Raw genomic sequence first — 15776 nt, 5'->3', positions numbered from 1 at the left:
GAAATTCTGGTGTCGCTGCAGAAAGTACAGGACAGTAATAAGAAACATTTAAAAAAAGTGATACAAAATTATTAAGATTAAGAAATACATAGTATTTTGTCATTTCAAATGGAAAGATGGACACTTGCTCATTTACCCTTTTCTGTCATTTCATTTTCATTTGGTTATGGTATTATGGTCAAAAGTATTATCCGCCAATATTTGTAGTGAAATATCACATGAGTCTGATGATGCAGTCGTCAGCCTTGTTGGTCAGCCATGTGCAATCCCTGAAAGAGCCAAACATTAGCCACGCCCCTCGCCACTTCTCTACATTGTGCGATATCCTCAACGCTCGCCCCCCTCTCTCCCGCCAGCCCACCGTCCACTTCGCCGAGGAGCCAATCACCTGCGGCGGCGAGCGCGAAGACGACGACGACGAAGAGGAGGAGGAGGGCGACCGCAGCGACGAGGAGGGCGAGCGGCGCCCCGCGGCGGCCGAGAAGCAGCGGCTGATCCGCAAGGACACGCCGCACTACAAGAAGCACTTCAAGATCACCAAGCTGCCCAAGCCCGAGGCGGTGGCCGCGCTGCTGCAGGGCTTCACCCCGGAGAGCCTCCTCCCGCTGCCGCCACGGCCCCACCAGGAGTCCCGCCCCCAGGAGGAGGAGGAGGAGGAGCCGGAGGAGGGGGAGGGGGAGGGGGAGGGGGAGGGGGGTCCCGTCACGCCAGAGCGAGAGAAGCACCACAGGCCACAGGAGGCTCAGCTCGAGGACAGTCGGCTCCAGGTCAACACCAGCCAAGCTAAGGTACACACAAACACAAGTACATATAGTGCACGGCTAGAGAGCAGCCAAATACTGTGACGCAGCTGCAGTGGCGTGGGTTCACCAGCGGGGGCGCTGTTGCTGTGGTTGCATTTGAATGTGTGTGGCTGCTCTTTAACGTTCACTGTTGATATTTATTTGCAACAGATAAAAACCTATTCTAGTCTCTTTAGGTTTAGTTTGAGCTTTAGCTGAATAACGATAAGATGTACTCTAGTAATCCCAGATGAAAATCTGGGTGTCTACTTCACTGTTAAACGTTCAAAGTTCACTGTCTTTGCTACGCTGCCATTACCAATGCCTTGCCCGTTGCCCCTATGCAAACGTACCATGCATAGAAGCGCCGCGCACCACACAACCACTGCCATCTTGCTACCTGCATTCATACTGTGTTTGGATTGCTAAATCCTGAGTCTTGCCAGCGCATGCAGGGTTGTGCCAACAAGCCATTCGGCCCTGGTCTCAACAGCAGCCCTGTTGAGACACAACCGGCTTTTACGTTGCTTATCATCCAAACTATGGCATGTGACATCATCCTGACACTTGCTTAAGCCAATCAAAAGACAGCAGTGGCAAAACCCTATTTCACCGGAGGGGTTGCTGTTTTTTATTTTAGACTTTGGTTCCTCTTTAAAGGTCCCATGGCATGCCACCAGGTGTGGTGTGATTAGCCGGTACAAGCCGTTTTGGAAATCTGCCCCTTATGACATCACAGGTGGGCGTGTCCACCTAGATGTGTGACGGACACGCCCAACTGTGATGTCATAAGGGGCAGATTTCCAAAACGGCTTGTAGCGGCTAATCACACCACATCTGGTGGCATGCCATGGGACCTTTAACATGGGCTTGGTTCATATATTGAGGATGAAGGATGAGTGATAGCAGAAGGCCTATGCAGCGTTGATGAAACGGCTCTATACAGAGTTGAGTTAACAGACAATAGAGATTCAATGACCAAAAAGCCCTCTCCAAGACCAACCGTCCATTCCCTCCTGTTTAATTTAATGTGTCATAGGCACAACTGTGTGTCCGTAGCCCGAGTTGAATCTTCTCCTGCATCGTTGAAGTGATTACGTACAACGTCCTGATTAATCAACAATAACCAGCCAATCAAAGTGCCCCAATGCTAACTGGGATCATGCTAATCTGCCCATTGTAATCTGAGCTGCTCCGTTCCCTGGTCCTTTATAATGATATGCTAATGCTAATGTACATGATGTGCTAATGATAATTTATATGAATCTAATGCTAATGACATCAAATGATAATTCACATTTCTGGAGCAACAAAATTCAGGCCACTTAGCCAATTTTAACTTTTGGTGGCCATATACCTGCCTTTTAATTATGCGGGAACAGGAACGTATTAATCTGTTTGCCTAATGTTGTTCCGATCAAATGAACGTTGTTGTGATTGGTTGTTTGCCTGTGTGACATCACTCGGCCCACCCAGAGCTCTTTACTGGCAGAGTGGGGACGTTGAGATCCGGAGAGACCGTTAGAACCTTGTTGGGTGGGGGGTCTGCCTTTATTGAGGGGGGGGGGGGGGGGGGGAAGCTTTTTTATTATGGATCTTTGGTAGCTGAAAGGTCCATTTTTGATCTACGTTCTATGCTGCAGTAACACATGCTAATCTTTGCTAATATTAGCTAATGTGATCTTATGTTTGCTCTTGACAGCTAATCTCTCATGTTGGATAACATTGGCTCATTTTAGCTAATGTTAGGTAATGTTTGCTTATATTATCTCATGTTGGCCGATATTATCCAATGATGGCTAATGTTTGCTTATGCTACCTAATGTTAGCCCAGGGCTCGAAATACGGTTAGATCTCCTCGGCCCATTAGTCACTCCCAACTGTCAGGAAGACTGGCTGATCCTCCCCCCATCCCAACCCAACCTCCCTAATATACATTCCAACAGTAACATCCATACTCGCCTCTAAATACACCCCATTACAGACTCAAGCTAGCTTCAGACCGCACCGTGACCCCAGCAGGGAGCAGTCTGTGTAGACGATGGGGGCGGGGGGAGGGGTATAGCCTGGTGGTGGGTCGGCGGGTCGGGGTCTACCTCTGCTTCCTCTGGTTTCTCTCTGTCCTCAGCCCCTGGGGTCTCCACTTCACACTCTGCCTTTAAATGCTTCTGGTGGTGGCAGGCGTGTGTGTGTGTGTGTGTATATGTAAATGTTTGGGCGTGGTGTGTTTGGGAGTGTATGTGTATGTTTGTCGAAGTGTCTCTCTGTTGAAGTGTTTGTTGAGCTGTGTGTGCGTGTGCAAGTGAGTGTCTGGTGCGTGCGTGCTGAGTTTGTGTGTGTATTGAGATGTCTGTGGGCCTGACTAATCCGCATGCTTGTCGCTGGTTCCTAACAGGGGGTGTCCTTTGATCAAGTCAATAATCTGCTGATTGAACCTGCTCGAATTGAGGAGGAAGAGGTCTGTACTCTCTCTCTATTTCCCCCCTCCACATCCACTCTCTCCCCACCTCGCTCGCCCTTTGTCTCCCACGCACCTGCTCCCTCACTCACCCACCTGCTCTTCAAGGGAGTGGGCGGGGCCAAGCCGGGGATCATGCCATCTCATTAACCCCAACGAGCCAATCACGAGCCAGCTGCTTGCGACCACTCATTTTTAACATGCGCCGAGTGAGAAGCAGGAAGTGGTACTATGTTTTTGTGTGTCTTCTTATGTTTTGCCAAGAAAGGATTTAATATAATGAAGCAATACTGTATCATTGGCATTTGGGTTAGGATTATACACGTTTTAATGTGTCATGGCGGACGTTTTTCTGCAATGTATTGACAATTGTGGTGAATAGACCTTCAGGCCTGTGTTCGGGTTTCTACCACATCTGAACTGCTCTCTCCCACTTAGTATCTCCTTCTATCACTCACTCTATTTTAACCTCTTTGTGTGTCTCTCTCTCTCTCTCTCTCCTTTTTCATTCCTTCCCTTAGGCTGTGTGGTCCAGGAGGGAGACTCTGTTTAGTTAGTTGTTAATTATTAATAATTTAATACATTATTAAAGGCCTGTCTGAACGGGGAGCAACAGCTGTTAACCAGGGGGGAAGTAAACCGTTCTCAACAGAGAGATCCATCCTCTGGTTCTAATCTAAAGCACAGCCTGTGGTTGTTTTCCCTGGCTTTTGTACCAATGCTGTTACTGCCATCTAGTGGTGGAGTGAACCAATGGTTACTCACCTACCCTTTATTCTATCTGCTATGCGCAAGGTCCCAATTAAAATCATGATGATTGATGCCATTGTCGTAGTACAGCTTAGGTTGAATTAAATATATATTGGGCTTTATTAACTTGGTATGTCACGATCAAATCTAAATGTATATATACCCTGGAACTGGCTCGCACTAGCTCATGCAAAGACATAAACTAACAGACATGACAGACAATTGTCTCGATATAATAGCCAATCTTCATTATGTAATAAGTGTTACGATTTAGTGACGCTTTTCTTGATGTTGCAGTGTTTAAATGCTGAAATCATGAATAATTTATCATGGGCGATTATGCAACGACAAGCTTTGTAATGTAGAGCGATGAAATATTGATGTGAACAGGACGTGGTCGTGTGCTTTATGCATTAACAGCAGTATGCATTAGGTTAACAGGCCGTTCGATCGATAATCACATTAGCAATGATGGATATGTTCAGGAGTACAACCCAGGACCCACCACTATCGCTCTGTCTGTCGATCTCTCCGTCTCCATCTCTGTCTCTCTCTCTCTCTCTCTGCGTTTTTCTCACTCTGTCAGGCTCCGTCATTACCCTCACTCTGTCCCTCTTTCACACTCTTTATCTCACCCCTCTCTCCACCCACCCTCCATCCTATTGTCCACTGTCCTCCATCTTGTCTATTGTGCACGGCTTGTCACCCGAGTCCCCACACACACGTCCCATCCTCTCCATGACTTGAACTCTCTGTTAAGATGTAGTCTTGTGGATTCATTTTCCCACAATGCATCTGCAGTGACTGTGCATGTGTTCAGTTCAAGTCTGTGAGGTCCAGACTAAAGGAAGTTAGATGTACGGGAGACAGTACATCCTCTATGTCTTGGGACGATGGTCAACTCAGTGACAATATGGATTATTATTATTTTTGATTTGTTTGCCTCTGGCACTCCTAAAAACACCTGATTGTCAACATGTTGTTTCAATGTGTTGATGATGAATCTACGTAATTCAATCAGTATTCTGTTGTTACAAGAACTGTTGTGTGTATAGGCAGACTAGTACATTCATCTGCCAGTTGATACTGATAATCAAATAGTATTTGTAAAAACAATATCCATATTTACTCATACATATTATTGCATATTATAAATGTAACAATGACTGCAGCATCCATTCACTGAGATGACCTCAGCCCTGACCCATCATAGAGTTGCATGTCCGTGTGTGTGTAGTCCTTCGGTTCCCAGTTAGCCTTCACCCTCTGGTGACTACCAGAGAGCAAACCCCACAACAACTCTTTAAGTCCAGTCACAAAATGCAACGAAATATTGCTTTTTTTAAAATCCACACCAAATCAACGTACTGATTGATTATAGGGAAACGTGATTGATATTGATTTTTGATATTTTAATACAAGTTGCACTGGCTTACTGAGCTGTTGAGCCGTGGCTTCTGGCGTTGCTTGTATATTTGCAGTTGCAATGACGCGTGCTACCCTTGAATGCTAACCCCTTTGTCCCCGGCCTTTAGCACACTCTGACCATCCTACGGCAGACTGGGGGTCTGGGGATCAGCATCGCGGGAGGGAAGGGCTCCACGCCCTACAAGGGGGATGATGAGGTAGGTCAGCCTCCCTGTTCGGGCCCTCCTGTGCTCCAGATGACATGGGCCAAGCCGCTGGCCCCTGAAGCACCGTTGTTAATGAAGGGTCATATTAAAATAAATGTTTATTTGGTCCGTCTCCAGGGAATCTTCATCTCGCGGGTGTCAGAGGAGGGCCCTGCAGCCAGAGCGGGGGTCAAAGTGGGAGACAAACTACTTGAGGTAAAATGCTAGGCTGATGCTAGGTTGACCCTAAGCTAACGCTAGGCTAACGTGCGTTGACAGCTTCAGGCTATGGTCAAGGAGTGGCAGATCCTGACCTTTGTGATCTTTCCCTCTCCCTGGTGTCCACGTCTGTCTGTCTGTCTGTCTGTCTGTCCGTCTGTCTGTCTCTGTCTCTCTCCCTCCCCCCCTCTCTCTCTCTCCCTCCCTCCCCCTCTCCCCCACCCTCCAGGTGAACGCCGTGGACCTCCAGGGCGCCGAGCACCACACGGCGGTGGAGGCGCTGCGCAGCTCGGGCGCCGCCGTCTCCATGTCCATCCTGCGGGAGCACATGGTGGAGCCGGAGAACGCCATCACCACCACGCCGCTGCGGCCCGAGGGCGACCACTTCCCCCGGGAGCGGCGGAGCAGCGGGCTGCCCTTCCTGGTGGAGCCCGTCCCCGCCCCGCCCCGGACGCGGCTCAGCGCCTGCCTCGTGCGCAACGACAAGGGCCTGGGCTTCAGCATCGCAGGGGGCAGGGGCTCCACGCCCTACCGCACCGCCGACACGGTGAGACACCCCCCCCCCCCCCCCCCCCCCCCACGCCCAGACAGACACTGTTTCAAATGTGATGGGTGACCACGGTCAGACACCCGTTGTTAAACAGGAAGAATATGATTCACCAGAGGGCTGGATGAATACATCCGCACCAGAGGGATGGAGGGGGATGTAAGAAGGAACCTGACTTCACCTGTGGCGCGTCGGATCTACGCCAACATTCCTTTGAGTGCGGACTAGCCAATGAGCATCTTGACTTGAGTTTCTTCCAGACGCTGCAAGGCCTAACTTGTGACTATAGAGTATATCAGTCGTTTGGGTCACGTGGTGATGTAGTTCAAATGACAGAAGAGGCTGAGACTAGTGCTACAGGCTAGAGTTGAAGGTAAGGGCTGCTACTGCTTTAGCTACATGCTTGTGTGACATGCTAGTAGAGGCTTCTAGTTTCCAGGGCATTGAGACTACATGTGGGTGCTGCCTAGTGTGGCTGGCCTGAGATGATGCAGAGAAACATGGAGCCGATTTGATGATATATTTGGCTAGTTTGGTTGGTTATTATTAATACCACTGCAAAAGCTGGATAAATATATGTTCAGAGATGAACATATATATTTTTTAATCTACAACATCTACACTTCATACAAATCGTGTTAAGATATAAGCTAACTTACCAGCTAATGTGAGACAGACAGACAAACACACTTAGATGTGTTGGGGGTGATGGCAGCCATCTTTGTTCCTACGTCTATTCTGGCCCAGTGTTTACGTCCATCGTCACGGGGATGGGAGATATGAATAGCGGGGCCTGACACTTGATCCGGCCGCGGTAACTGGAGGGGTGGGAGGGGCGGGATGTATATTTGGGTCAGTGTCGGGGCAGCACTGGGTTCCCTCTATCTCAGCTCAGAGACCTGAAGCGGCCAGGAACGAGGACGCATTCACCTGGGGTTGAGGTCTGTACGGCTCAACGGGCCAGTGGTTCTGGCTCTGGCACTGCGGTTGTGTTGTGTTGTGGGTGGTGTTGATGTGGATTCTTGACTCGGTTTGTTTGCTTCCTGCTTTCGTCCCCTGACCTGGCATCTGTCCACCACCCAGCGCTCAGCTGGACGTTATCGGCTTGTCAAGGACTCTTTAACCAGCATGCAACGTGGGCATAAGATCGGCTGGATTACACTATTAATGATCTGCTTGTGCGATAAGAGCCAAGTCTTTTTAACGATGCGCTTGAGTTAAGGTGTGACCATTTAGGGGATTCGTATGCCCACTGTACTGTCTTGGATTTAAGTTTTATTTACAGAGGTCTTCTCTCTGAGGGACCTCTCTGAAGTGCTACCACCAGGGAGGAATGTCGGAATAGGAGGTCTATATTTGGTTTGGCTGAGCCAGATAGTCAGCTACCTCTTCATTCATCAGGACACTGGAGCCATGTGTTAATGGGAGGAATACACTGTGATTTAATTTGATGGTTTAGCATGTCGGAGCCAGTGCAGAGATGTTTAATAAGGCTGATCCCATACACTTGCATGTCTTGTTTGAAACTGTAGTTCTAGGCTTCAAACACACTGACTGAGTTTTTTGTTTTTAGCTTTCATTATTATCAGAAGACAGGTGACTGCAACCGCCTGTCTAGTTTGAACGCTAAACAAGTAGATGTGTCTAGATACGAAAGGGTTGCTAGTGAAATTCCAGCAGAGCCCAGTATGCAGCAGAGCCCTGCTCTGGACCAACTGCTCGGTCCTCCGAGGTTTACGGACGTCAACGTGATTGCATGTGAAGGGTTGACCGTGGTGCATTGAACGTGAAACCCCTTGAGTGTCCCCGGTGGCTGAGTGCTATATTAATCGGTGAGGTCGGCCCTCACGTCTGTATGCAACGCTAGATAAACTTGTCAGGTCCCCACCGATGTATCAACGTGAATGTGCGTGCATGTGTGTGTAACGCTAGACGTCTCGTCAGGTCGCCACTAATGCACTGCAGACGGTGTGTGTGACCGGTTAATTGTGATGCAGGCCCTGTGAGTGTGCCCTGGTGGCTGACTGCTGCTGTATTCACCCGGTCGGTTTCCCCCTGGCTTCCTCTAAGTGTGTATTGCTGGTCTTCCAGGGGATCTATATCTCCCGTATCGCAGAGGGAGGGGCCGCCAGCCGGGACAGCACGCTACGCGTCGGAGACAGAGTTTTATCCGTGAGTACCGACAATGACACACAAAACTCGTGTATGTGTGTTGATGTTCATATCTATCGAGTAATTGACAGAATGGTGGCCTTGATGACCGACCGGTGCTGATTTTACAACAATACTAAACGATTATGCACATCATTCTGGAGACGTCCTCCCCCTCACATCTCCTGTCTGTGCCGTACGGTAGAGAAGTTGTGTTCTACTGTCGCACAGATGCAACCCAAGCATGGCCCTACCCTGGTGGGCTCATAGTCCTACTATGGTGCGCTCATAGTCCATTCTCTTCTGGGCTCACTTTCTTACACTATTGGTCGGTCTGTGCTTGGGTTTCATGTCAACTAGATACAGGAAATGATGTAATCCTACTGTGTTTTCACTCATCAACAACATCCATTAGAACCGTAAACTGGAGTAGTCCTCATGCCGGGTCTAGCCTTGGGTCTCCTTCGGAACAAATTCATGCAACGCAACAACACCACCGCTTTACACCAACTCAAGCCAGTCAGAAATGGCATTTGCATGAACACCTGTAGCAGAGGATCTAAAGCGAAAACCTGCATCTGCTGACAGGCTTCTGCATGGCTCATCTTCTCTCTCACAAGTCTGCTTATCTCACCCCAGCACTTCTTGTCCTTCTCACCTACTTTCGTCATCTGCATGTCTGTCGTCTTTAAAAGCATACACAGAGATGATACCAAAAGATCTCTGGCACTTAAAACGATACCATCATTTTGGTGACTGATTTGGGCATTACTAGATATAGCATCTGGTTTGAAGCTGTGTGCTTTAAACCCATCACTTTTACTCATGCTGCAGATTCCCAGATTTGAAGGCATACAGATAATCATTTAAGACGAATTTATCGTACATCTAATGTTGAGAAATGCCTAGCTACATCTTTGAGGAGCTGGCCCTTGCCTTAAGCTCTCCCTTTCCTCATCTCCTCTTTGTTCTCTTCTTTTGTCCTTCTCTTCTCTGCCTTCTCTCCAAGTCTTTAACAAAATGGCTTCCTAACTGATCTGCTCTGCTGTTTTCTCCAGCTCTTCAGTCTATCTTTTTGTCTACAGTGTATTATGTCTGTCTGTCTGTCTGTCTTTTCTCTCTCTCTTTCTCTGTCTCAATCTTTCTCTTTCTCTCTTGTTGCATGTCCACTAATGCAAGCCAAAAGTCAGTATGTTTCTGCCCATGGCCTGCTCTGGTGGGTGTGGCCTGCTCTGTGTTGGGTGTGGCCTGCTCTGGTGGGTGTGGCCTGCTCTGTGTTGGGTGTTCCCTGCTTGGTGGTGGGCGGGGGAGATGTGTGGGGCAGAGTCTTGTGGCTTGCTGTTGTGGTAACTGCCTGCATTACCATGGCAGTGAGGCCCGCCTCAGCATATCAGAAAGAGCTGCTACTGTCTGGGCAGCGCCTAGCCTCTGTCACGTACAAACAGGACCGTTATGTCACTTCCTTCTACCGGTTCCATATTCAATAGTCAGGGTAACTCCTTAAAACATTGTTCCTTGCCCTTGTGGACTTAAGATCAGACCACCTTGGCTGGAGCACGCGCTGCGTGCTTAACTGTGTTTTAAGTGTCCAAAGGCAAGGAGTGTATAAACTGCTCTAGGGTCAGTCAAGGAAACAGGTTATGAACAGATTATTTTTCTTAGTGCTTTTACAGACTGATGCTAAGATACAATAAGCTAGACAGGTACCTACTTATGTAGGTACTTAAGCTACTACAGAATGCTAGCCCAGTTGCCTTCTATAGTTGGCTACCCACCAAACTAAGCTGGGCTATTAAACTGGCCTAGTAAAAAGCTAGCCCAGTGAGGTACTACGTAACAAGTCAACACAATACAGCTATCTCAATAAGCCATCACGTTGATTTCCAGCGGTAGTTCACTGCAGCTATGATGTAAAAGCTGGACGTCTTGGCCTCCAGCAGCTCTCTGCTCCCCCTCGCTGCTATTCTGTCTCTGCTGTCTGCGCTGCTGGGTTTCCTGCTTCAACTAACCTCTCTCACCATCACGGTGTCCCCCTGGCACCGCTAGTCAGGGCATCATAGCACACCTGCATTCACACACACACACACTAAACCTCCTGGTTAGTGTTTAAACTACGGCCAGCTTGTCTGCACGTCAACGTTGACCAACAATCAAGCTGGTTTGGTCCTGAGGCAGCCCTCTCCGTTCCATTGGCTCCGAGACTGTGAGCCGTCTCCTCCCTGATTGGTTGGTTTTGCTGTCGATCCAGATCAATGGTGTAGACATGACAGAGGCCAGACATGACCAGGCAGTAGCTCTTCTTACTGGCACCTCCCCCACCATCGCCCTCGTGGTGGAGCGGGACCAGACCGCCCCTGGGGGGTCCCCGGGTCTGTCCCGGGGCCGCGCCCACTCCCCGCCTCCCCCAGAGCCCTCCGACTCCCCCGACAACGAGGACCCCACGGAGGACGGCCTGTCGCCGCAGGGCAACCACCTGACCCGCCTGGAGGATGAGTATCCCATAGAGGTAAGACCGTCGGCCAATCAGAGGTGTTTGTTCGATGAGACTACCAATCACAATGTTCGTTCAATTACTGAACCGATTACAAGGAATTATTGAATCAGTCAACCAATCAGAACCTTTCTTCATTGAGCAAGCCAATACCAATGTAATATATCAAATACACTGTAATAACGCTTTAATATACACACACATACGCCATTGTAGTGTATATTTGAGTCAAAAGGCTCCAGCTTCCATGTATAAACGTCTGTTCATCTGGATTCCCGTCCTCACTGCTGTCCAGCGGCACAGAAGAGTGTGCACGGTATGCCTGGTCGGATCCACCGGCGTCACCGGAGATGTGAATGGCTCCCACCAGTCACATCCCTGGTGACGTCTTCCCTGTGTCATTGTGGTGGTGCCGGTGGGCACAAATGTAGGCGTAGAAGCCCTCGTGTTTGCTAGAGAACCCCCTTAGTCAGGCAAAGCCATAGAAACACCACTTCAGATCACCGTAGTATACTACTTGTAAAACATTTATTTTGGGGGCTCAGGAGGTAAGGCACGTTGTCTGGTAACCGGAAGTTCTACCGGAAGTTGCTAGTTCTATGCCCATCTCATGTTAGTGTCACTGAGCTGCAGCCCTAACCCTAACTGCCACTGACCTGGCTGTTGCCTTGCTTGTTTGACACAGCTATCAGGATGGGATTGTGTGCATGGATGATCACTTATTGTAGAGTGCTTAAAATCACCCCAGGTAAAAAAAGAACAGGTACAGTCTATTTGCCTTTTTTACATGCGTCCCGAGGGGAAATTAAGGTGTTCTTTTAAGTGTCCTATTTATTGTCCCTCAAGGTTAAATAAACAATCAATATAGATTTCATTCTATCCACAGTATTGACCTCTTTCTCCAATATCTAGCTCTCTCTCTTTATAAAATCTAGCTCCATCTAGCTATGTTAGCTAGCTTTATCTTTATGTACCGGTATATAATCTAGCTCGGTTAGTTAGCTTCATCTCTATCTGGAGAATCTTTCTCTATTTTTCTCCACAGCTGGTCAAATGCTTTTTCTATTCCTGTTTTATTGAACCCACCCCTGTAAGAACTGCTCTCCTCGTGTCTCCACAGGAAGTGATTCTGGTGAAGTCAGGCGGTCCTCTGGGACTCAGCATCGTGGGGGGTAGCGACCATGCCAGCCACCCCTTCGGTATCAACGAACCCGGGGTCTTCATCTCAAAGGTGAGAATTTAATTTTGGAATGGTCAGCCGGCTGATCACAACGCGTCCTCGTGGTGCGGGGGTTCATTCCATCAACACAACTGCTACTGACAACCCTGGGGAACAGCAAACACACTCACAGGAAAGAAGGTGGCTTGTTTATTTACCTTCTTCCACTCTAAGCTGGAACCACTGACATAGTTCTCTGCTTCAAAACAATCCGACTCATCATTCACTCAACAAGAACTCTATTGGCATGTAAAATGTTCTTTGGTATGCCACAAATAAGAAACTCTTTGAATAAGTATATATAAATATCTCTTCCGCTATTAATATCTCCTCTCCTTTCTATCTCTGCTCTCACCCTGCATCTCTCCTCTCTACCTCCATCTCATCTCTCCTCTCTACCTCCATCTCATCTCTCCTCTCTACCTCCATCTCATCTCTCCTCTCTACCTCCATCTCATCTCTCCTCTCTACCTCCATCTCATCTCTCCTCTCTACCTCCATCTCATCTCTCCTCTCTACCTCCATCTCATCTCTCCTCTCTACCTCCATCTCATCTCTCCTCTCTACCTCCATCTCATATCTCCTCTCTACCTCCATCTCATCTCTCCTCTCTACCTCCATTTCATCTCTCCTCTACCTCCATCTCATCTCATCTCTCCTCTCTACTTCCATCTCATCTCTCCTCCTCTCTCCCTCCTCCTTCTCTCCCCCCCTCCATCCCTTCCCTCTCTTAACTCTCTGCGTGTGGCGTCTCCCTGGCCACAGGTGATCCCCGAGGGCCTGGCGTGTCAGAGCGGGCTGCGTGTGGGCGACCGCATCCTGGAGGTGAACACCATGGACATGCGCCACGCCACCCACCAGGAGGCGGTCCGCGCCCTGCTGGCCAACAAGCAGGAGATCCGCCTGCTGGTCCGCCGGGACCCCTCCCCGCCCGGAATGGAGGTAGGGCAGGGGTCCCAGGGTCCTGGGGGGAGCCTCACCCACAGACGATGGCCTGGGTGATCTGTTTACCAGAGTTTAGTCTGGATGTTGGGAATCATTCGATGAATTATTTTTTTTGGGGCATTTTTATTATTTGTGAAAAACGTGTTTATCATTTGTTTTGATACCAGCATCTCTATGACTACTAGTACTACTACTACTACTACTACCACTAGACGGTGTAGCTATTGGTATTGTATACTTGTTTACTCAGTGTTTCTGATGACGTGTGTGTGTGTGTGTGTGTGTGTGTGTGTGTGTGTGTGTGTGTGTGTGTGTGTGTGTGTGTGTGTGTGTGTGTGTGTGTGTGTGTGTGTGTGTGTGCCCACAGGAGATAGTGATCCAGAAGCAGCCCGGGGAGAAGCTGGGCATCACAATCCGGGGAGGGGCCAAGGGCCACGCGGGGAACCCCTTCGATGCCACCGATGAGGGCATCTTCATCTCCAAGGTGGGTGGTCTGGAGGTCCCCAACAAGCCAAGCGCCCTCTCAATAAGCCACAGTTCACAAGTTCATATTTCTTTAGTGCCACGTTGAGATTTAAGTGACTAAGTTAATTCTGAATTCGGTTTCCCCAACGGCATCGTGGGAAGGCAAAGAGAGAATGAAAGTGAAAATAATAATCAAAAAATAAATATATATTTTTAGCTACTGTTGGTACAGGTGCATGATATTCAACGGGCCCTCCTCTGCCCCCTACAGGTGAACTCCAGCGGCGCGGCGGCCAGGGACGGCCGGCTGCAGGTGGGCATGCGCATCCTGGAGGTCAGCAACCACAGCCTGCTGGGCATGACCCACACGGAGGCGGTGCGGGTGCTGCGGGCCGTGGGCGACACCCTGGTCATGCTGGTGTGTGACGGCTTTGACCCGCAAACGGTGGCAGGCGTGGAGGTGAGGGCCATAGATACATGGAGGGTGTCTGGGTGGATTCACGCGTTGGAAAGAACTTGGTTCAGTTCATGAGCATCAGCTCATAACTTTTGGTTTGAGGTTGGAGATGGTTAAGGGGTGAGGATAGGGATGGTTTAGTTCAGGTGTTAGGTTAGAGATGATTGTTAACTGTGGGTATGAGGTTACAGATGCTGTATGTGTGATGGTTGAGTTAAGGTATAAGGCTAGTAACGGTTAGTTTATGTATACGGTTAGAGATAGCTAATTAAGTTATTACGTCAAAGGAGGTTAAGTCTAGGTATTAGGTCAGAGGTGGTTAAGTTTAGGTATTAGGTCAGGTGGTTAAGTGGCGGTAATAGGTCAGATGTGGTTAAATGTAGGCATTAGGTCAGAGGTGGTTATGATTAGTTAATAACTCAGAGACGGTTTAAATGGAGGTTTTAGGTCAGAGGTTGATAAGTTAAGGGAGCCATTTTTCACTTGAACCCCAAACGATGTCTCTAACTTTGAAATTCCTCTGTTTGTCTGATCTCCAGGCCTCCCCTGGAATCATCGCCAACCCCTTTGTGACGGGCATCGTCCGTAAGAACAGCTTGGAGAGCATCTCGTCCATAGACCGGGACCTCAGCCCGGAGGAGATAGACATCATGGAGAAGGTGAGATTCTGGGGAAGCAGGACCTCCGCCAACACCTTCTCTCCCTCCCTTTAACCCTTCTAGCTTCAGAATCAGAATCAGAATCACTTTTATTGCATTCTTATTGTACAAGTACAGAAGAGTAAAATTGTTATGCTTGGTGCCTCAACACACTTAGCAGCAACAATACAATATAAAGTAAATAGATATTAAAGAATCTATAAAATAAGTAAAAATAAGTAACAGAAATAAGTAACCAAAATGTAAAGTGATCGTATGGTAGTGGTACCAGCCACGGTACCTTCATCCTCAGGCCTTACACTTATTATAAATGCATCAAATCTGTTTATTCACTGCGTCTTGTCTCCTCTTGTCCCTCAGGAGTCAGAGATGGTGCGAGAGACCTCCCAGTGGGAGAGAGAAGAGATGGAGAAAGTGGTGAGAAAAACGGAGGAGGAGAAAATCAGTTAGGGAGCGGTTTGGGTACGGACTAGATTATAGTGAGAGTACTGATCAGTGCACTTCAGATCAGTTTGAGTGTTCTTGTACATCGGTAGTGCGGCCAGAGACCAACAAGTCTGGAGTGTCCAACAGTGAGGCGCTATTTCCGTGGGGGACTGAATCCTTCACCCTCTCCCCCCGTGTTTTTACGACGCTAAACGTTCTACCTCGCACGCCCCGTCCCTGTCAATGATCCAAACGAAACACCGAATCACCTTCTAATGTCTATGGGTTCTATTCTGTTTTTTTTCTTTTTCCCCCCTCACCCCTTCCTCCTCTTCCCCGTTATGGTTTGACTCTGGGTGTGTTTGGACTCACCTTCATCTCATCCTATCACTGCTGCCATAACTCCCACCCCCCCCCCCCCCCATACACCCCCATCCTGTTCACCCTTTTGTTTGTCCCCTCCTGGCTCTCTGTCCATCGCTCCCCCTGTTCATCTCACCTCTGTCGCTTGTGTTTCATTACCATGTGGTTGCTTGGGTGTCCGTCCTCCTCCTCTCCCCGTCCCCCATCTCCACCTCCCCCCTTTTCTCCTGG

General features: G+C 48.8%; 1 protein-coding gene across 1 annotated transcript in view; it reads left to right on the top strand.

Moving 5' to 3' along the window:
- The window catches only part of scrib (scribble planar cell polarity protein), a 74159-nt gene that overhangs the window by 36423 nt on the left and 21960 nt on the right, over nt 1-15776 (top strand). Inside the window, 13 exon segments of the mRNA XM_060045247.1 lie at nt 357-788; nt 3178-3240; nt 5526-5615; nt 5742-5819; nt 6052-6369; nt 8461-8541; nt 10769-11026; nt 12132-12242; nt 12996-13172; nt 13543-13659; nt 13912-14100; nt 14637-14756; nt 15117-15173. Coding sequence (XP_059901230.1) covers nt 357-788; nt 3178-3240; nt 5526-5615; nt 5742-5819; nt 6052-6369; nt 8461-8541; nt 10769-11026; nt 12132-12242; nt 12996-13172; nt 13543-13659; nt 13912-14100; nt 14637-14756; nt 15117-15173 — 2091 coding nt within the window.

Source organism: Gadus macrocephalus, chromosome 23 (assembly GCF_031168955.1).
Source record: "Gadus macrocephalus chromosome 23, ASM3116895v1".
NCBI classification, from domain to species: domain Eukaryota; kingdom Metazoa; phylum Chordata; class Actinopteri; order Gadiformes; family Gadidae; genus Gadus; species Gadus macrocephalus.
This window is presented reverse-complemented; position numbering and strand designations above follow the sequence as displayed.